The 21,770-nt window shown below is 48.5% G+C and overlaps 1 protein-coding gene across 3 annotated transcripts in view; it reads right to left on the bottom strand.

Moving 5' to 3' along the window:
- The window catches only part of tmem63c (transmembrane protein 63C), a 413,010-nt gene that overhangs the window by 61,528 nt on the left and 329,712 nt on the right, over positions 1-21,770 (bottom strand). For all 3 annotated transcript variants that reach the window (XM_067992153.1, XM_067992151.1, XM_067992152.1), the window contains exon 12: positions 18,379-18,512. In XM_067992153.1, the coding sequence (XP_067848254.1) occupies positions 18,379-18,512 (134 nt within the window). The remainder of the gene's footprint in view (positions 1-18,378; positions 18,513-21,770) is intronic.

Genomic DNA, 21,770 nt, shown 5'->3' on the forward strand with positions numbered 1-21,770 from the left:
AAGCGGGCGAGCGAGAAGCGGACGAGCGAGAAGCCGGTGAGCGAGAAGCCGGTGAGTGAGAAAAGGGCGAGCGAGAAGCGGGCGAGCGAGAAGCCGGTGAGCGAGAAAAGGGCCAGCGAGAAAAGGGCGAGCAAGAAGCGGGCGAGCGAGAAGCGGGCGAGCGAGAAGCGGGCGAGCGAGAAGCCGGTGAGCGAGAAGCCGGTGAGTGAGAAAAGGGCGAGCGAGAAGCGGGCGAGCGAGAAGCCGGTGAGCGAGAAGCCGGTGAGTGAGAAGCAGGTGAGTGAGAAAAGGGCGAGCGAGAAGCGGGTGAGCGAGAAGCGGACGAGCGAGAAGCCGGTAAGCGAGAAGCCGGTGAGCGAGAAGCGGGCGAGTGAGAAGCCGGTGAGCGAGAAGCTGGTGAGCGAGAAGCTGGTGAGCGAGAAGCCGGTGAGCGAGAAGCGGGCGAGCGAGAAGCGGGCGAGCGAGAAGCCGGTGAGCGAGAAGCGGGCGAGCGAGAAGCGGGCGAGCGAGAAGCAGGCGAGCGAGAAAAGGGCGAGCGAGAAGCCGGCGAGCGAGAAGCGGGCGAGCGAGAAGCGGGCGAGCGAGAAGCCGGTGAGCGAGAAGCGGGCGAGCGAGAAGCGGGCGAGCGAGAAAAGGGCGAGCGAGAAGCAGGCGAGCGAGAAGCGGGCGAGCGAGAAAAGGGCGAGCGAGAAGCCGGCGAGCGAGAAGCCGGCGAGCGAGAAGCAGGCGAGCGAGAAGCGGGCGAGCGAGAAGCGGGCGAGCGAGAAAAGGGCGAGCGAGAAGCAGGCGAGCGAGAAGCGGGCGAGCGAGAAAAGGGCGAGCGAGAAGCCGGTGAGCGAGAAGCCGGTGAGCGAGAAGCTGGTGAGCGAGAAGCCGGTGAGCGAGAAGCGGGCGAGCGAGAAAAGGGCGAGCGAGAAGCCGGTGAGCGAGAAGCGGGCGAGCGAGAAGCCGGTGAGCGAGAAGCGGGCGAGCGAGAAGCAGGCGAGCGAGAAGCGGGCGAGCGAGAAAAGGGCGAGCGAGAAGCAGGCGAGCGAGAAGTGGGCGAGCGAGAAAAGGGCGAGCGAGAAGCAGGCGAGCGAGAAGCGGGCGAGCGAGAAAAGGGCGAGCGAGAAGCGGGCGAGCGAGAAGCGGGCGAGCGAGAAGCGGGCGAGCGAGAAAAGGGCGAGCGAGAAGCAGGCGAGCGAGAAGCGGGCGAGCGAGAAAAGGGCGAGCGAGAAGCCGGCGAGCGAGAAGCGGGCGAGCGAGAAGCGGGCGAGCGAGAAAAGGGCGAGCGAGAAGCAGGCGAGCGAGAAGCGGGCGAGCGAGAAAAGGGCGAGCGAGAAGCCGGTGAGCGAGAAGCCGATGAGCGAGAAGCGGGCGAGTGAGAAGCCGGTGAGCGAGAAGCTGGTGAGCGAGAAGCTGGTGAGCGAGAAGCCGGTGAGCGAGAAGCGGGCGAGCGAGAAGCGGGCGAGCGAGAAAAGGGCGAGCGAGAAGCAGGCGAGCGAGAAGTGGGCGAGCGAGAAAAGGGCGAGCGAGAAGCAGGCGAGCGAGAAGCAGGCGAGCGAGAAGCCGGTGAGCGAGAAAAGGGCGAGCGAGAAGCCGGCGAGCGAGAAGCAGGCGAGCGAGAAAAGGGCGAGCGAGAAGCCGGTGAGCGAGAAGCGGGCGAGCGAGAAGCCGGTGAGCGAGAAGCGGGCGAGCGAGAAGCCGGCGAGCGAGAAGCGGGCGAGCGAGAAGCGGGCGAGCGAGAAGCCGGTGAGCGAGAAGCGGGCGAGCGAGAAGCGGGCGAGCGAGAAGCGGGCGAGCGAGAAGCGGATGAACCGCACAACATCACACACTGCTGTTGGTGATGTATGGGATGCCTCGGTGTGAAATGTGGTTTTGGAACACAGGAATAGGTATGGACTGTACAACATCTCAAGCCTGTTTCGTCATTCAATTAGATCATGGCTGGGAAGCAAGGAAGTTATGGTAAATCTTTATAAAACATTGGTCAGGCCCCAACTGGAGTATTATGTCCAGTTCTGGGCACTGCACTTTAGGAAAGATGTGAAGGCCTTGGAGAGGGTGCAGAGGAGATTTACTAGAATGATTCCGGGGATGAGGGACTTCAGTTATGTGGAGAGACTGGAGAAACTGGGGTTGTTCTCCTTAGAGCAGAGAAGGTTTAAAAGAGAGGTTCAAAATTATGAGGGTTTTTGACAGAGTAAATATGGAGAAACTGTTTCCAGTGGCAAAAGGGTCGGTAACCAGAGGACACAGATTTCAGGTGATTGGCAAAAGAACCAGAGGGGAGATGAAGAAACATTTTTTTTACGCAGCAACTTGTTATGATCTGGAATGTGCTGCCTGAAAAGTGGTGGAAGCAGATTCAATCATAACTTTCTCCTTACCTAAGGAAGGATATATTTGCCTTAGAGGCAGTGCAACGAAGGTTAACTAGATTGATTCCTGCATTGAGAGGGTTGTCCTTTGAGGAGAGGTTGAGTAGAGTGGGCTTATACTCTCTGGAGTTTAGAAGAATGAGAGGTGATCTCATTGAAACATATAAGATTCTGAGAGGGCTTGACAGGGTAGATGCTGAGAGGCTGTTTTTCCTGGCTGGAGGGACTAGAACTAGGGGGCATAGTCTCAGGATAAGGGGTCGGCCATTTAAGACTGAGATGAGTAAAAATTTCTTCCCGCAGAGGGTTATGAATCTTTGGAATTCTCTACCTCAGAGGGCTGTGGATGCCGAGTCGTTGAGTACATTCAAGACTGAGATAGATAGATTTTTGGACTCGAAGGAAATGAATGGATATGGGGATCAGGCGGGAAAGTGGAGTTGAGGTCGAAGATGAGCTGTGATCATATTGAATGGCGGAGCAGGCTCGAGGGGCCGTATGGCCTTCTCCTGCTCCTATTTCTTATGTTCAGATGTTCAAAAGGCAATTGGATATGTACTTAAAAAGGAAAAATTGACAGGGCTCTGGGGAAAGGGCAGGGGGAGTGGGACTAATTGGATAGCTCTTTCAAAGAGCCGGCACAGGCACGATGGGCCAAATGGCCTCCTTCTCTGCTGAATGATTCTATGATGTATCTCAACTCGATTTACCCACCTTTGCTCCATATCCCTTGACATCCTTACATAAGAACTTAAGAAATGTGTGCTAGTTAGTATAAGCTTACTGCATGCTAGTTAGACTAGGCTCAGTGCCTGCTAGTTATTATAAGCTCATTGCATGCTAGTTAGTAGAGGCTCAGTGTGGGCTAGTTAGTATCACCTCAATGCCTGTGAGTTAGACTAGGCTCAGTGCGTGCTAGTTAGTATAAGCTCAGTGTGTGCTAGTTAGACTAGGCTCAGGGTGTGCTAGTTAGTATAAGCTCAGTGCGTGCTAGTTAGAATAGGCTCAGTGCAGACCATTTATACTAGGCTCAGTGCGTGCTGGTTAGAATAAGCTCAGTGCGTGCGAGTTAGAATCGACTCAGTGCGTGCTAGTTAGACTAGGCTCAGTGCGTGCTGGTTAGAATAAGCTCAGTGCGTGCTAGTTAGTATAAGCTCAGTGCATGCTAGTTAAACTAGGCTCAGTGCGGGCTAGTTAGACTAGGCTCAGTGCGTGCTAGCAGAGGAGACAGATGGGCATTCTGGGAGAAGTCGGCTCAGTCACCTCCACTGAACAGTGGGTAGCAGAAGAACTGGCTCTGCTGCACAGGAGGGCAGGAAAAAGAGTGGCAGAGCTATAGTGATAGGGGACTCGATTGTAAGGGGAATAGACAGGCGTTTCTGCGGACGCAACCGAGACTCCAGGATGGTATGTTGCCTCCCTGGTGCAAGGGTCAGGGATGTCTCGGAGCGGCTGCAGGACATTCTGGAGGGGGAGGGTGAACAGCCAGTTGTCGTGGTGCATATAGGTACCAACGATATAGGTAAAAAACGGGATGAGGTCCTACAAGCTGAATTTAGGGAGTTAGGAGTTAAACTAAAGAGTAGGACCTCAAAGGTAGTAATCTCAGGATTGCTACCAGTGCCATGGGCTAGTCAGGGTAGGAATGACACGATAGCTAGGATGAATACGTGGCTTGAGAGATGGTGCAAGAGGGAGGGATTCAAATTCCTGGGCCATTGGAACCGGTTCTGGGGGAGGTGGGACCAGTACAAATTGGACGGTCTGCATCTGGGCAGGGCTGGAACCAATGTCCTAGGGGGAGTGTTTGCTAGTGCTGTTGGGGAGGGTTTAAACTAAAGTGGCAGGGGGATGGGAACCGATGCAGGAAGTTAGTGGGAAGTAAAGTGGTGACAGAAACAAAAGGCAGTAAGGGAGAGTGTACAAAACATGACCGGACAGATGGTCTGAGAAAGCAGGGCAAAGACCAAGGGAAGTCTAGATTAAACTGCATTTATTTCAATGCAAGAAGTCTGATGGGCAAGGCAGATGAACTCAGGGCATGGATGGGTACATGGGACTGGGATGTTATAGCTATTACTGAAACATGGCTAAGGGAGGGGCAGGACTGGCAGCTCAATGTTCCAGGGTACAGATGCTATAGGAAAGATAGAGCAGGAGGTAAGAGAGGAGGGGGAGTTGCATTCTTGATTAGGGAGAACATCACGGCAGTAGTGAGAGAGGATATATCCGTGGGTTCGCCCACGGAGTCTATATGGGTAGAACTGAAAAATAAGAAGGGAGAGATCACTTTGATAGGATTGTACTACAGACCCCCAAATAGTCAACGGGAAATTGAGGAGCAAATATGTAAGGAGATTACAGACAGCTGCAAGAAAAATAGGGTGGTAATAGTAGGGGACTTTAACTTTCCCAACATTGACTAGGACAGCCATAGCATTAGGGGCTTGGATGGAGAGAAATTTGTTGAGTGTATTCAGGAGGAATTTCTCATTCAGTATGTGGATGGCCCGACTAGAGAGGGGGCAAAACTTGACCTCCTCTTGGGAAATAAGGAAGGGCAGGTGACAGAAGTGTTAGTGAGGGATCACTTTGGGACCAGTGATCATAATTCCATTAGTTTTAAGATAGCTACGGAGAATGATAGGTCTGGCCCAAAAGTTAAAATTCTAAATTGGGGAAAGGCCAATTTTGATGGTATTAGACAGGAACTTTCAAAAGTTGATTGGGAGAGTCTGTTGGCAGGCAAAGGGACGTCTGGTAAGTGGGAGGCTTTCAAAAGTGTGTTAACCAGGGTTCAGGGTAAGCACATTCCTTATAAAGTGAAGGACAAGGCTGGTAGAAGTAGGGAACCTTGGATGACTCGGGAGATTGAGGCCCTAGTCAAAAAGAAGAAGGAGGCATATGACATGCATAGACAGCTGGGATCAAGTGGATCCCTTGAAGAGTATAGAGATTGCCGGAGTAGAGTTAAGAGAGAAATCAGGAGGGCAAAAAGGGGACATGAGATTGCTTTGGCAGATAAGGCAAAGGAGAATCCAAAGAGCTTCTACAAGTACATAAAGGGCAAAAGAGTAACTAGGGAGAGAGTAGGGCCTCTTAAGGATCAACAAGGTCATCTATGTGCGGAACCACAAGAGATGGGTGAGATCCTAAATGAATATTTCACATCGGTATTTACGGTTGAGAAAGGCATGGATGTTAGGGAACTTGGGGAAATAAATAGTGATGTCTTGAGGAGTGTACATATTACAGAGAGGGAGGTGCTGGAAGTCTTAACGCACATCAAGGTAGATAAATCTCCAGGACCTGATGAAATGTATCCCAGGACGTTATGGGAGGTTAGGGAGGAAATTGTGGGCCCCCTAGCAGAGATATTTGAATCATCGACAGCTACAGGTGAGGTCCTGAAGATTGGAGGGTAGCAAATGTTGTGCCTTTGTTTAAGAAGGGCGGCAGGGAAAAGCCTGGGAACTACAGACCGGTGAGCCTGACATCTGTAGTGGGTAAGTTGTTAGAGGGTATTCTGAGAGACAGGATCTACAGGCATTTGGAGAGGCAGGGACTAATTAGGAACAGTCAAAATGGTTTTGTGAGAGGAAAATCATGTCTCACGAATTTGATTGAGTTTTTTGAAGGGGTAACCAAGAAGATAGGTGAGGGCTGTGCAGTAGACGTGGTCTACATGGACTTTAGCAAAGCATTTGACAAGGTATCGCATGGTAGGTTGTTACATAAGGTTAAATCTCAAGGGATCCAAGGTGAGATAGCCAATTGGATACAAAATTGGATTGACGACAGAAGACAGAGGGTGGTTGTAGAGGGTTGTTTTTCAAACTGGAGGCCTGTGACCAGCGGTGTGCCTCAGGGATCGGTGCTGGATCCGCTGTTATTTGTTATTTATATTAATGATTTGGATGAGAATTTAGGAGGCATGGTTAGTAAGTTTGCAGATGACACCAAGATTGGTGGCATTGTAGACAGTGAAGAAGGTTATCTAGGATTGCAACGGGATCTTGATAAATTGGGCCAGTGGGCCGATGAATGGCAGATGGAGTTTAATTTAGATAAATGTGAGGTGATGCATTTTGGTAGATCGAATCGGGCCAGGACCTACTCCGTTAATGGTAGGGCGTTGGGGAGAGTTATAGAACAAAGAGATCTAGGAGTACAGGTTCATAGCTCCTTGAAAGTGGAGTCACAGGTGGATAGGATGGTGAAGAAGGCATTCGGCATGCTTGGTTTCATTGGTCAGAACATTGAATACAGGAGTTGGGATGTCTTGTTGAAGTTGTACAAGACATTAGTAAGGCCACACTTGGAATACTGTGTACAGTTCTGGTCACCCTATTATAGAAAGGATATTATTAAACTAGAAAGAGTGCAGAAAAGATTTACTAGGATGCTACCGGGACTTGATGGTTTGACTTATAGGGAGAGGTTGGATAGACTGTGACTTTTTTCCCTGGAGAGTAGGAGGTTTAGGGGTGATCTTATAGAAGTCTATAAAATAATGAGGGGCATAGATAAGGTAGATAGTCAAAATCTTTTCCCAAAGGTAGGGGAGTCTATAACGAGGGGGCATAGATTTAAGGTGAGAGGGGAGAGATACAAAAGGGTCCAGAGGGGCAATTTTTTCACTCAAAGGGTGGTGAGTGTCTGGAACGAGCTGCCAGAGGCAGTAGTAGAGGCGGGTACAATTTTGTCTTTTAAAAAGCATTTGGACAGTTACACGGGTAAGATGGGTATAGAGGGATCTGGGCCAAGTGCAGGAAATTGGGACTAGCTTAGTGGTATAAACTGGGCGACATGAACATGTTGGGCCGAAGGGCCTGTTTCCATGTTGTAAACTTCTATGATTCTATGATTCTATGAAGCTCAGTGCGTGCTAGTTGGAATAGGCTCAGTGACTGCTGGTTGGACTAGGCTCAGTGCCTGCTGGTTAGAATAGGCTCAGTGCGGGCTAGTTAGAATAGGCTCAGTGCCTGCTGGTTAGAATAGGCTCAGTGCGTGCTCGTTAGACTAGGCTCAGTGCCTGCTGGTTAGAATAGGCTCAGTGCGGGCTAGTTAGAATAGGCTCAGTGCGTGCTCGTTAGACTAGGCTCAGTGCCTGCTGGTTAGAATAGGCTCAGTGCGGGCTAGTTAGAATAGGCTCAGTGCCTGCTGGTTAGAATAGGCTCAGTGCGGGCTAGTTAGAATAGGCTCAGTGCGGGCTAGTTAGTATAAGCTCAGTGCATGCTAGTTAGTATCGGCTCAGTGTGTGCTAGTTAGACTAGGCTCAGTGTGTGCTAGTTAGACTAGGCTCAGTGCGGGCTAGTTAGAATAGGCTCAGTGCGCGCTAGTTAGAATAGGCTCAGTGCGGGCTAGTTAGTATAAGCTCAGTGCATGCTAGTTAGACTAGGCTCAGTGCGTGCTAGTTAGACTAGGCTCAGTGCGGGCTAGTTAGACTAGGCTCAGTGCGGGCTAGTTAGAATAGGCTCAGTGCGCGCTAGTTAGAATAGGCTCAGTGCGGGCTAGTTAGTATAAGCTCAGTGCATGCTAGTTAGACTAGGCTCAGTGCGTGATAGTTAGAATAAGTTCAGTGCATGCTAGTTAGAATAGGCTCAGTGCATGATAGTTAGACTAGGCTCAGTGCGGTCTAGTTAGAATAGGCTCAGTGCGTGCTAGTTAGTATAAGCTCAGTGCATGCTAGTTAGACTAGGCTCAGTGCGTGCTAGTTAGGATAGGCTCAGTGCGTGCTCGTTAGACTAGGCTCAGTGCATGCTAGTTAGACTAGGCTCAGTGCGTGCTGGTTAGACTAGGCTCAGAGCGTGCTGGTTAGACTAGGCTCAGAGCGTGCTGGTTAGTATGAGCTCAGTGCGGGCTAGTTAGTATAAGCTCAGAGCGTGCAAGTTAGAATAGGCTCAGTGCGGGCTAGTTAGATTAGGCTCAGAGCGTGCTAGTTAGAATCGGCTCAGTGCGGGCTAGTTAGATTAGGCTCAGAGCGGGCTAGTTAGAATCGGCTCAGTGCGGGCTAGTTAGTATAAGCTCAGAGCGTGCAAGTTAGATTAGGCTCAGAGCGTGCTAGTTAGATTAGGCTCAGTGCGTGCTAGTTAGAATAGGCTCAGAGCGTGCAAGTTAGACTAGGCTCAGTGCGGGCTAGTTAGAATAGGCTCAGTGCGTGCTAGTTAGTATAAGCTCAGTGTATGCTAGTTAGAATAGGCTCAGTGCATGCTAGTTAGACTAGGCTCAGTGCGGGCTAGTTAGAATAGGCTCAGTGCGCGCTAGTTAGAATAGGCTCAGTGCGTGCTAGTTAGTATAAGCTCAGTGTATGCTAGTTAGAATAGGTTCAGTGCATGCCAGTTAGAATAGGCTCAGTGCGTGCTGGTTAGACTAGGCTCAGAGCGTGCAAGTTAGAATAGCCTCAGCGCATGCTCGTTAGACAAGGGTCAGTGACTGCTAGTTAGACATGCACTGTGCATGCGTGTTGGACTAGGCTCAGTGTGTGCTAGTTAGTATAAGCTCAGTGCGTGTTAGTTAGTATGAGCTCAGTGTGTGCTAGTTAGAAAAGGCTCCTTGCGTGCTAGTTAGACCAGGCTCAGTGCATGCTAGTTAGACCAGGCTCAGTGCATGCCAGTTGGAATAGGCTCAGTGTGTGCTAGTTAGTATAAGCTCACTGCGTGCTAGTTAGACTAGGCTCAGTGCATGCTAGTTAGACTAGGCTCAGTGCATGCTAGTTAGAATAGGCTCAGTGCGTGCTAGTTAGTATAAGGACAGTGCGTGATAGTTAGTCGAGGCTCAGTGCAGGCTAGTTAGAATAAGCGCAGTGCATGCTAGTTAGTATAAGCTCAGTGCGTACTAGTTAGAATAGGCTCAGTGCGTGCTAGTTAGTATAAGCACAGTGCGTGATAGTTAGTCGAGGCTCAGTGCGTGCTAGTTAGACTCGGCTCAGTGCGTGCTAGTTAGACTCGGCTCAGTGCGGGCTAGTTAGACTAGGCTCAGTGCGGGCTAGTTAGAATAGGCTCAGTGCGCGCTAGTTAGAATAGGCTCAGTGCGTGCTAGTTAGTATAAGCTCAGTGTATGCTAGTTAGAATAGGCTCAGTGCGTGATAGTTAGACTAGGCTCAGTGCGTGCTAGTTAGAATAGGCTCAGTGCGTGCTAGTTAGTATAAGCTCAGTGTATGCTAGTTAGAATAGGCTCAGTGCGCGCTAGTTAGAATAGGCTCAGTGCGTGCTAGTTAGTATAAGCTCAGTGTATGCTAGTTAGAATAGGCTCAGTGCGTGATAGTTAGACTAGGCTCAGTGCGGGCTAGTTAGAATAGGCTCAGTGTGTGCTAGTTAGTATAAGCTCAGTGTATGCTAGTTAGAATAGGCTCAGTGCATGCTAGTTAGACTAGGCTCAGTGCGTGATAGTTAGTATAAGTTCAGTGCGTGCTAGTTAGAATAGGCTCAGTGCGTGATAGTTAGTATAAGTTCAGTGCGTGCTAGTTAGACTAGGCTCAGTGCGTGATAGTTAGTATAAGTTCAGTGCGTGCTAGTTAGAATAGGCTCAGTGCGTGATAGTTAGTATAAGTTCAGTGCGTGCTAGTTAGACTAGGCTCAGTGCGTCATAGTTAGAATAAGTTCAGTGCATGCTAGTTAGAATAGGCTCAGTGCGTGCTAGTTAGACTAGGCTCAGTGTGTGCTAGTTAGTATAAGCTCAGTGTATGCTAGTTAGAATAGGCTCAGTGCATGCTAGTTAGACTAGGCTCAGTGCGTGATAGTTAGTATAAGTTCAGTGCGTGCTAGTTAGAATAGGCTCAGTGCGTGATAGTTAGTATAAGTTCAGTGCGTGCTAGTTAGACTAGGCTCAGTGCGTGATAGTTAGTATAAGTTCAGTGCGTGCTAGTTAGACTAGGCTCAGTGCGTGCTAGTTAGTATAAGCTCAGTGTATGCTAGTTAGAATAGGCTCAGTGCGCGCTAGTTAGAATCGGCTCAGTGCGGGCTAGTTAGTATAAGCTCAGAGCGTGCAAGTTAGATTAGGCTCAGAGCGTGCTAGTTAGATTAGGCTCAGTGCGTGCTAGTTAGTATAAGCTCAGTGTATGCTAGTTAGAATAGGCTCAGTGCGTGATAGTTAGACTAGGCTCAGTGCGTGCTAGTTAGAATAGGCTCAGTGCGTGCTAGTTAGTATAAGCTCAGTGTATGCTAGTTAGAATAGGCTCAGTGCGCGCTAGTTAGAATAGGCTCAGTGCGTGCTAGTTAGTATAAGCTCAGTGTATGCTAGTTAGAATAGGCTCAGTGCGTGATAGTTAGACTAGGCTCAGTGCGGGCTAGTTAGAATAGGCTCAGTGTGTGCTAGTTAGTATAAGCTCAGTGTATGCTAGTTAGAATAGGCTCAGTGCATGCTAGTTAGACTAGGCTCAGTGCGTGATAGTTAGTATAAGTTCAGTGCGTGCTAGTTAGAATAGGCTCAGTGCGTGATAGTTAGTATAAGTTCAGTGCGTGCTAGTTAGACTAGGCTCAGTGCGTGATAGTTAGTATAAGTTCAGTGCGTGCTAGTTAGAATAGGCTCAGTGCGTCATAGTTAGTATAAGTTCAGTGCGTGCTAGTTAGACTAGGCTCAGTGCGTCATAGTTAGAATAAGTTCAGTGCATGCTAGTTAGAATAGGCTCAGTGCGTGCTAGTTAGACTAGGCTCAGTGTGTGCTAGTTAGTATAAGCTCAGTGTATGCTAGTTAGAATAGGCTCAGTGCATGCTAGTTAGACTAGGCTCAGTGCGTGATAGTTAGTATAAGTTCAGTGCGTGCTAGTTAGAATAGGCTCAGTGCGTGATAGTTAGTATAAGTTCAGTGCGTGCTAGTTAGACTAGGCTCAGTGCGTGATAGTTAGTATAAGTTCAGTGCGTGCTAGTTAGACTAGGCTCAGTGCGGGCTAGTTAGACTAGGCTCAGTGCGTGCTAGTTAGAATAAGTTCAGTGCATGCTAGTTAGAATAGGCTCAGTGCGTGCTAGTTAGAATAGGCTCAGTGCGGGCTAGTTAGAATAGGCTTAGTGTATGCTAGTTAGAATAGGCTCAGTGCATGCTAGTTAGACTAGGCTCAGTGCGTGCTAGTTAGACTAGGCTCAGTGCATGCTAGTTAGTATAAGCTCAGTGCATGCTAGTTAGACTAGGCTCAGTGCGGGCTAGTTAGACTAGGCTCAGTGCGTGCTGGTTAGAATAGGCTCAGTGTGTGCTAGTTAGTATAAGCTCAGTGCGTGCTAGTTAGAATAAGTTCAGTGCATGCTAGTTAGAATAGGCTCAGTGCGTGCTAGTTAGAATAGGCTCAGTGCGTGCTAGTTAGAATAGGCTCAGTGCGTGCTAGTTAGAATAGGCTCAGTGCGTGCTGGTTAGTATAAGCTCAGTGCGTGCTAGTTAGAATAAGTTCAGTGCATGCTAGTTAGAATAGGCTCAGTGCGTGCTAGTTAGAATAGGCTCAGTGCGTGCTGGTTAGAATAGGCTCAGAGCGTGCTGGTTAGTATGAGCTCAGTGCGGGCTAGTTAGTATAAGCTCAGAGCGTGCAAGTTAGAATAGGCTCAGTGCGGGCTAGTTAGATTAGGCTCAGAGCGTGCTAGTTAGAATAGGCTCAGTGCGGGCTAGTTAGATTAGGCTCAGAGCGTGCTAGTTAGATTAGGCTCAGTGCGTGCTAGTTAGAATAGGCTCAGAGCGTGCAAGTTAGACTAGGCTCAGTGCGGGCTAGTTAGAATAGGCTCAGTGTGTGCTAGTTAGTATAAGCTCAGTGCATGCTAGTTAGACTAGGCTCAGTGCGTGCTAGTTAGAATAGGCTCAGTGCGTGCTAGTTAGACTAGGCTCAGTGCGGGCTAGTTAGAATAGGCTCAGTGTGTGCTAGTTAGTATAAGCTCAGTGCATGCTAGTTAGACTAGGCTCAGTGCGTGATAGTTAGAATAAGTTCAGTGCATGCTAGTTAGAATAGGCTCAGTGCGTGCTAGTTAGAATAGGCTCAGTGCGTGCTGGTTAGACTCGGCTCAGAGCGTGCTGGTTAGTATGAGCTCAGTGCGGGCTAGTTAGTATAAGCTCAGAGCGTGCAAGTTAGAATAGGCTCAGTGCGGGCTAGTTAGATTAGGCTCAGTGCGTGCTAGTTAGAATAGGCTCAGTGCGGACTAGTTAGTATAAGCTCAGAGCGTGCAAGTTAGATTAGGCTCAGAGCGTGCTAGTTAGATTAGGCTCAGTGCATGCTAGTTAGAATAGGCTCAGAGCATGCTAGTTAGATTAGGCTCAGAGCGTGCTAGTTAGATTAGGCTCAGAGCGTGCTAGTTAGATTAGGCTCAGTGCGTGCTAGTTAGAATAGGCTCAGAGCGTGCAAGTTAGACTAGGCTCAGTGCATGCTGGTTAGTATAAGCTCAGTGCGGGCTAGTTAATTAGGCTCAGTGTGTGCTAGTTGGTATATGCTCAGTGTGGGCTAGTTAGAATAGCCTCAGCGCATGCTCGTTAGACAAGGGTCAGTGACTGCTAGTTAGACATGCACTGTGCATGCATGTTGGACTAGGCTCAGTGTGTGCTAGTTAGTATAAGCTCAGTGCATGTTAGTTAGTATGAGCTCAGTGCGTGCTAGTTAGAAAAGGCTCCTTGCGTGCTAGTTAGTCCAGGCTCAGTGCATGCTAGTTAGACCAGGCTCAGTGCATGCCAGTTGGAATAGGCTCAGTGTGTGCTAGTTAGTATAAGCTCATTGCGTGCTAGTTAGACTAGGCTCAGTGCATGCTAGTTAGACTAGGCTCAGTGCATGCTAGTTAGAATAGGCTCAGTGCGTGCTAGTTAGTATAAGGACAGTGCGTGATAGTTAGTCGAGGCTCAGTGCAGGCTAGTTAGAATAAGCGCAGTGCATGCTAGTTAGTATAAGCTCAGTGCGTACTAGTTAGAATAGGCTCAGTGCGGGCTAGTTAGTATAAGTTCAGTGCGTGCTAGTTAGTATAAGCACAGTGAGTGATAGTTAGTCGAGGCTCAGTGCGGGCTAGTTAGAATAAGCGCAGTGCGTGCTCGTTAGAATAGGCTCAGTGCGGGCTAGTTAGACTCGGCTCTGTGCGTGCTAGTTAGAATAGGCTCAGTGTGTGCTAGTTCGAATAGGCTCAGTGCTTAGTGCATGCTAGTGAGAATAGGCTCAGTGCCTGCTAGTTAGACCAGGCTCAGTGCGTGCTGGTTAGAATAGGCTTAGTGTGTGCTAGTTTAGAGTCATAGAGTCATAGTCATAGAGTTATACAGCACGGATAGAGGCCCTTCGGCCCATCGTGTCCGCGCCGGCCATCAGCCCTGTCTACTCTAATCCCATATTCCAGCATTTGGTCCGTAGCCTTGTATGCTATGACATTTCAAGTGCTCATCCAAATGCTTCTTGAATGATGTGAGGGTTCCTGCCTCCACAACCCTTTCAGACAGTGAGTTCCAGACTCCAACCACCCTCTGGGTGAAAAAGTTCTTTCTAAAATCCCCTCTAAACCTCCCGCCTTTTACCTTGAATCTATGTCCCCTTGTTATAGAACCCTCAACGAAGGGAAAAAGCTCCTTAGTATCCATCCTATCTGTGCCCCTCATAATTTTGTACACCTCAATCATGTCCCCCCTCAGCCTCCTCTGCTCCAAGGAAAACAAACCCAATCTTCCCAGTCTCTCTTCATAGCTGAAGCGCTCCAGCCCTGGTAACATCCTGGTGAATCTCCTCTGCACCCTCTCCAAAGCGATCACATCCTTCCTGTAGTGTGGCGACCAGAACTGCACACAGTACTCCAGCTGTGGCCTAACCAGTGTTTTATACAGCTCCATCATAACCTCCTTGCTCTTATATTCTATGCCTCGGCTAATAAAGGCAAGTATCCCATATGCCTTCTTTACCACCTTATCTACCTGTTCCGCCGCCTTCAGGGATCTGTGAACTTGCACACCAAGATCCCTCTGACCCTCTGTCTTGCCTAGGGTCCTCCCATTCATTGTGTATTCCCTTGCCTTGTTAGTCCCTCCAAAGTGCATCACCTCGCACTTTTCCGGGTTAAATTCCATTTGCCACTGTTCCGCCCATCTGACCAACCCATCGATATCGTCCTGCAGACTGAGGCTGTCCTCCTCGCTATTTACCACCCTACCAATTTTTGTATCATCAGCGAACTTACTGATCATACCTTTTACATTCATATCCAAGTTTGAATAGGCTCAGTGCCTGCTAGTTAGACTAGGCTTAGAGCGTGCTAGTTAGAATAAGCTCAGTGCGTGCTGGTTAGTATGAGCTCAGTGCGTGCTAGTTAGTATGAGCTCAGTGCGTGCTAGTTACTATAAGTTCAGTGCATTCTAGTTAGTGTAGGCTCAGTGCATGCTAGTTAGAATAGGCTCAGTGCGTGCTAGTTATAACAGGCTCAGTGTGTGCTAGTTAGAATAGGCTCAGTGCGGGCTAGTTATAACAGGCTCAGTGTGTGCTAGTTAGAATAGGCTCAGAGCATGCTAGTTAGAATAGGCTCAGTGCGTACTGGTTAGACTAGGCTCAGTGCGTGCTCGTTGGTATAAGTTCAGTGCGTTCTACTTAGAATAAGCTCATTGCGTGCTAGTTGGAATAGGCTCAGTGCGTGCTAGTTAGTATAAGCGCAGTGCGTACTAGTTAGAACAGTCTAGGTGCAGGCTAGTTCGCCCAGGCTCAGTGCGTACTGGATGGAATAAGCTCAGTGCGTGCCAGTTAGTGTAAGGTCAGTGCGGGCCAGTTAGAATAGGCTCAGAGCGTGCTAGTTAGAATAGGCTCAGTGCATGCTAGTTAGTATAAGGTCAGTGCGTGCTAGTTAGAATAGGCTCAGTGCGGGCTAGTTAGAATAGGCTCAGTGCATGCGAGTTAGTATAAGCTCAGGGCGTGCTAGTCAGAATAGGCTCAGTACGTGCTAGTTAGTATAAGGTCAGTGCGTGCTAGTTAGTATAAGCTCAGGGCGTGCTCGTTAGAATAGGCTCAGAGCGTGCTAGTTAGTATAAGCTCAGTGCATGCTAGTTAGTATAAGCTCAGGGCGTGCTAGTCAGAATAGGCTCAGTACGTGCTAGTTAGTATAAGGTCAGTGCGTGCTAGTTAGAATAGGCTCAGTGCGTGCTAGTTAGAATAGGCTCAGTGCGGGCTAGTTAGAATAGGCTCAGTGCGTGCTAGTTAGAATAGGCTCAGTGCATGCGAGTTAGACTAGGCTCAGTGCGGGCTAGTTAGAATAGGCTCAGTGCGTGCTAGTTAGATTAGGCTCAGTGCGTGATAGTTAGAATAGGCTCAGTACGTGCTAGTTAGAATAGGCTCAGTGCGTGCTAGTTAGAATAGGCTCAGTGCGTGCTAGTTAGACTAGGCTCAGTGCGGGCTAGTTAGATTAGGCTCAGTGCGTGATAGTTAGAATAGGCTCAGTGCGGGCTAGTTAGCCTCGGCTCAGTGCGGGCTAGTTAGAATAGGCTCAGTGTGTGCTAGTTGGAATAGGCACAGTGCGGGCTAGTTAGTATGAGCTCAGTGCGTGCTAGTTAGACTAGGCTCAGTGCATGCTAGTTAGACTAGGCTTAGAGCCTGCTAGTTAGTATAAGCTCAGTGCGTGCTAGTTAGAACAGGCTCAGTGCATGGTAGTTAGTCTAGGCTCAGTGCGGGCTAGTTAGCCTCGGCTCAGTGCGGGCTAGTTAGACTAGGCTCAGTGTGTACTAGTTAGTATAAGCTCAGTGCGGGCTCGTCAGACTAGGCTCAATGCGTACTAGTTAGACTAGGCTCAGTGTGTGCTAGTTAGTATAAAGCTCAGTGCATGCTAGTTAGACTAGGCTCAGTGTGTGCTAGTTAGTATAAAGCTCAGTGCATGCTAGTTAGACTAGGCTCAGTGCGTGCTAGTTAGTATAAGTGCAGTGCGTGCTAGTTAGAATAGTCTTGGTGCAGGCTAATTAGCCTAGGCTCAGTGCGTGCTAGTTAGACTAGGGTCAGTGCCTACTAGTTAGTATAGGCTCAGTGCGTGCTAGTTGGACTAGGCACAGTGCATGCTAGTTAGAATAGGTTCATTGCGTGTTGGTTAGTATAAACTCAGTGCGTGCTAGTTAGAATAGTCTCAGTGCGTGCTTGTTAGTATAATCTCAGTGCATTCTAGTTAGTATAGGCTCAGTGTGTGCTGGTTAGATTAGGCTCAGTGAGGGCTAGTTCGTATAAGCTCAGTGCGTGCTAGTTAGAATAGGCTCAATGTGGGCTAGTTAGACTAGGCTCAGTGCGTGCTGGTTAGTATAAGCTCAGTGCGTGCTAGTTAGAATAGGCTCAATGTGGGCTAGTTAGACTAGGCTCAGTGCGTGCTGGTTAGTATAAGCTCAGTGCGTGATAGTTAGAATAAGCTCAGTGCGTGCTAGTTAGTATAAGCTAAGTGTGTGATAGTTAGAATAGGCTCAGTGCGGGCTAGTTAGACTAGGCTCAGTGCGTTCTGGTTAGAATAGGCTCAGTGCGTGCTAGTTAGTAGAAGCTCAGTGCGTGCTAGTTAGTAGAAGCTCAGTGCGTGCTAGTTAGCCCAGCGTCAGTGTGTGCTAGTTAGACTAGGCTCAGTGCTGGTTAGTGTAAGGTCAGTATAGGGTCAGATTGTATAAGCTGACAAACGGAAAGCACAATCACATTCCCTCTTGCCTCACTCTGCCCCTACCCTTCTGCCCGCCTCGCTCCCTCCCCGATTAAACTCCCCACCGGGCTCCCCCCGCCCTGATATCACTCCCCTTCCCCACTGCCTCCTCCCACCGGGCTCCCCTGGCCTGGCTCTCTCTCTCCCCTCCCCCCCTCCCCCGCTGGGCTCTCCCTCCCCCTCCTCTCCCGGCCTGGCTCTCTCTACCCCACCCTGCCTCCACCCGCCGTGATCCCCCCGCTTGGCTCTCTCTCCCCCCCTCCCCCGCCGGGCTCTCTCTCCCCCACCCTGCCTCCTCCCGTCGGGCTCTCTCCCCCCCCCTTTCCCCGCTTGGCTCTTTCTCCCCCCTCCCCTGCTGGGCTCTCTCTCCCCCCCACCTCGCCTCCTCCCGCTGGGCTCCCCTCACCTCCACCTCACTTTCCCTGTATCAAGCTGCTGTGATGTCGTAATGTGAAAGTGCTAACTCCTGATAAACTGTGTCTAATAATACGGCTTTTAGGGACCTAGGCACTGGAAGCAGGCTCTTTCTATACTGAGAAAGTTGGATATGTGGATTAATGTTCTGGTGATTTAATAGTTTAACATTGTCTTTGCAAAGTGACACTTGCTGAAAACCTCCCTGACGCATGGGGTGATTATTTTTTATTGGACATCCCGTGGACCAATCAGTTTTGTTGGCCTGGGGCTGCAGTAACCTGAGATTCCGAGCTGCTGACACACACAGGCAAAAACAACTTTTGAACTGAAGTAACCTGAGTTCAGTCGCTGGCCTGAGCTGGCTGGAACCGGTTTGAATTCCTAAGTTTTGTGAAAGACAAAGGAGATGTGATAAGACACAAGTCCTTATTTAGAAAAGGAGTAATAAGGTAATGCTACCTAAGTCCTTGGGACAGAGCCAATGAGGAGAAGACAGACGAGGCGAGCAAGTCTAAACCAACATGAGAGAGACAGCACAGCTTGAAGAGATAAGATTCAGAATAAGAATGAAGAATCTCGGGCATGGAGCCAGAGCGAAGATTCCGGAGACCAACCATCGCGGAAGTGGAAGAACCTACGTCAGGGACGTAGAGACGACGTTGAAAGAGAGAGAGAACGGAACGCCTGGCCAGCGTCAGCTCTCCTTTTTGGGTATTATCCTTTATATTCTGTGACCACTCAGGGAGTGTCAGAGAAACCTAGTGGGTGTGCGTTTAGATCCTAGTTTGGGTATAAAACTGTATAACCTGGTGCAAACTGCATGTCTATATCTAACCAGACGTATAAGCTATATGTATATGATCTAACGACGTGAATAAAGTGAATTGAGAGTTAAGAGAGAATTGACTCTTCTCCTCTTTGTACTAAGCCAATAACCATAACCGGTGACCTCTGATGAACAGTTTGATGAACAGCCACACTCTCTACCTATGAATAGACAGCTCCCCTCGCCCACAGACACTCACACTGCCGTCATCCGATCGTCCTGGAATGTCACAAAGCCCATTCCCAGCCGTTTCAGGGTGATCCGATTTCGTTCAGCATTAAACTCATCTGTTAGCTTTTCCTCCAATTCACTGTAGTACTGTTCAGCATCCACCTGAGAATGAGATGGAGACACCAGGTAAACGGGCATTGCCCAGCTGGCTGTACATTTTCTTCACATGCTTTCAGTATCTGCTATACACCAGAAATCACACTTCACTTCTGTTACATTAGAGGTCTTAAAAACAAGCTGATTCCTTAATTCCAGCCTCAGATGATTACACACTGCTGTCGAATGTGACATTTCCACTTCCCACGTAGTCACCCTCTGGCCTCTCTGAGCGAAACTGACTGAGACTCAGCACCAATCAGTGCTGAATTGTGGGCCAGAAATTGGGTCAAAACTTCGACCAACCTATTTAACATGTGACGCTCATCGCTCAGAATGAACAGGATTTTGTCCCAGGAGCCAGGATCCAGCAGGTTAAGGATCTGCTTTCCCACCCCATCGTCTGAGTCTCTATCTGACATCACCAGCAACAACTTGCATTTTTATAGCGCCTTTAACACAGAAAAATGTCCCAAGGCACAATCAGACACAAATGGATGCCGAGCCAAAGAAGGGGTGACCAAAAGCTTGGCCAAATACATGAGTTTTAAGGAGGAGTGGAAGGTGGAAAGACAGGGAGGTTTGGAGATGGAATTCCAGATTATGGGGCCCAGACAGCTAAAGTCATGACTACCGATGGTGGGACGATGGGAGTGGGGATTGCACAACAGGCCAGAGTTTGAGTTCTCAGAGGGTTGTAGGGCTACAGGGCCGGAGTAGGTTTCAGAGATAGGAAGGAGCGAGGCCACAAAGGGATTTGAACATGAGGATGAGAACTTTAAATTTGAGGTGTAGGAAGACCAGGAGCTAATGTAGGTCAGCGAGCACAGGGGTGATGGGGGAACTGGACTTACACAGAAATACACAGGCATTACGACATGGAAACAAACCCAACCGGAGAGATAAAGGCCAAAATTCCATTAGCCTGTTTGATAATCTTTTGTACCTTTGCACTATCTTTTCGTGATTTGTGCACCTGGACATTCAAATCTCTTTGTCCCTCCTCAGTTTCTAGTCTCTTGCCATTAAGAAAATATTACAATTTGTATTAATTGGATCCAAAGTGGATGACATCACACTTTCTTTCCCACATTGAACTCCATTTGCCACAATTTTGGCCACTCACTTAGTCTGTCTATGTCGCTTTGTAACTTGCCACTGTTAGAGGATGGTTCTTCTCACTTATAAGTTAAGAACATAAGAAATAGGAGCAGGAGTAGGCCATTCGGCCCCTCGAGCCTGCTCTGCCATTCAATAAGATCATGGCTGATCTTCAACCTCAACTCCACTTTCCTGCCCGATCCCCATATCCCTTGATTCCCCTAGAGTCCAAAAATCTATCTATCTCAGCCTTGAATATACTCAACGACTGAGCATCCACAGCCCTCTGGGGGAGAGAATTCCAAAGATTCACAACCCTCATGGTGAAGAAATTCCTCCTCATCTTAGTCTTAAATGGCCGACCCCTTATCCTGAGACCATGACCCCAAGTTCTTGACTCTCCAGTTTATGTTTTTCATCAAGATAATACGGTTCAAAAGCATTTATTGGCAATCATTATTGGAATTTAAGGATACAATGAGAACTATTATGAACAATAATTACACATATGCTTAAGAGCACACTTACAGCAATAGGAGTTCACCAGAGAATTCAACGCGTCACAGTTTTTCAAGCTCGAGGTTGTCAGATGGCCAAACCGTAACAAATTCTGAATTTTCTCTCCAACCTGCTATGTGAGAATCCATATGTTTCGACATTACCTAATCCATATTTATCATTCACTGATTTGTCCTGTCCTTGCAAGCCACACATCAGACTCCCTGCTTGGATACCCTCCCAGATTTTCCAGTTCTCAGGCACAGAATCATAGAAAGGTTACAACATGGAAGGAGGCCATTCGTCCTATTGATTACATGCCGGCTCTGTGTAAGAACAATCCAACTAGTCCCACTCACCCACCCTATCCCCGTAGCCCTGTAAATTTTTCCTTTCAAGCACTTATTCAGTTCCCTTTTGAAGGCTATGATTGAATCTGCCTCCACCACCCCCTCGGGCAGTGCATTCCAGATCCTAACCACTCACTGTGTAAAAAAGTTTTTCCTCATGCCTAACCCTAACCCTAACCCTATGGTTCTTTTGCCAATCACCTTAAATCTATGTCCTCTGGATCTTGACCCTTCCACCAATGGAAACAGTTTCTTTCTATCTTCTCTGTCTCGACCCTTCATGATTTTGAACACCTCGATCAAATCTCCTCTCAACCGTCTCTGTTCTAAGGAGAACAACCCCAGCTCCTCCAGTCTATCCACGGAACTAAAGTCCCTCATCCCTGGAATCATTCTAGTAAATCTCTTCTGTACACTCTCTAAGGCCTTCACATCTTTCCTAAAGTGCGGTGCCCAGAACTTGATACAATACTCCAGTTGTGGCCAAACCAGTGTTTTATAAAGGTTCATCATGACTTCCTTGCTTTTGTACTCTATGCCTCTATTTATAAAGCCCAGGATCCCGTATGCTTTTTTAACCGCTTTCTCCACCTGCCCTGCCACCTTCAACGATTATCTACATATACCCCCAGATCTCTCTGTTCCTGTACCCCTTTTAGAATTGTGCCCTCTAGTTTTTATTGCCTCTCCTCATTCTTCCTACCGAAATGTATCACCTCGCATTTTTCTGTGTTAAATTTCATCTGCCACGTGTCCGCCCATTCCACCAGCCTGTCTATATCCTCTTGAAGTCTATCACGACCCTCCTCACTGTTCACTACACTTCCAAGTTTTGTGTCATCTGCAAATTTTGAAATTGAGTCCTTTATACCCAAGTCCAAGTCATTAATATATATCAAGAAAAGCAGTGGTCCCAGCACTGACCCCTGGGGAACACCACTGTACACCTCCCTCCAGTCTGAAAAACAACCCTTCACCACTACTCTCTGCTTCCTGTTCCTTAGCCAATTCTGCATCCATGCTGCTACTGCCCCCTTCATTCCATGGGCTTCAAACTTGATGACAAGCCTATTATGCGGCACTTTATCAAATGCCTTTTGAAAATCCATATACACCACATCAACTGCACTGCCCTTATCGACCCTCTCTGTTACCTCATCAAAAAACTCTATCAAGTTAGTTAAACACAATTTGCCTTTAATAAATCTGTGCTGGCTTTCCCTAATCAATCCACACTTGTCCAAGTGACTGCTAATTCTGTCCTGGATTATCGTTTCTAAAAGTTTCCCCACCACCGAGGTTAAACTGACTGGCC

Source organism: Heptranchias perlo, chromosome 10, assembly GCF_035084215.1.
Source record: "Heptranchias perlo isolate sHepPer1 chromosome 10, sHepPer1.hap1, whole genome shotgun sequence".
NCBI classification, from domain to species: domain Eukaryota; kingdom Metazoa; phylum Chordata; class Chondrichthyes; order Hexanchiformes; family Hexanchidae; genus Heptranchias; species Heptranchias perlo.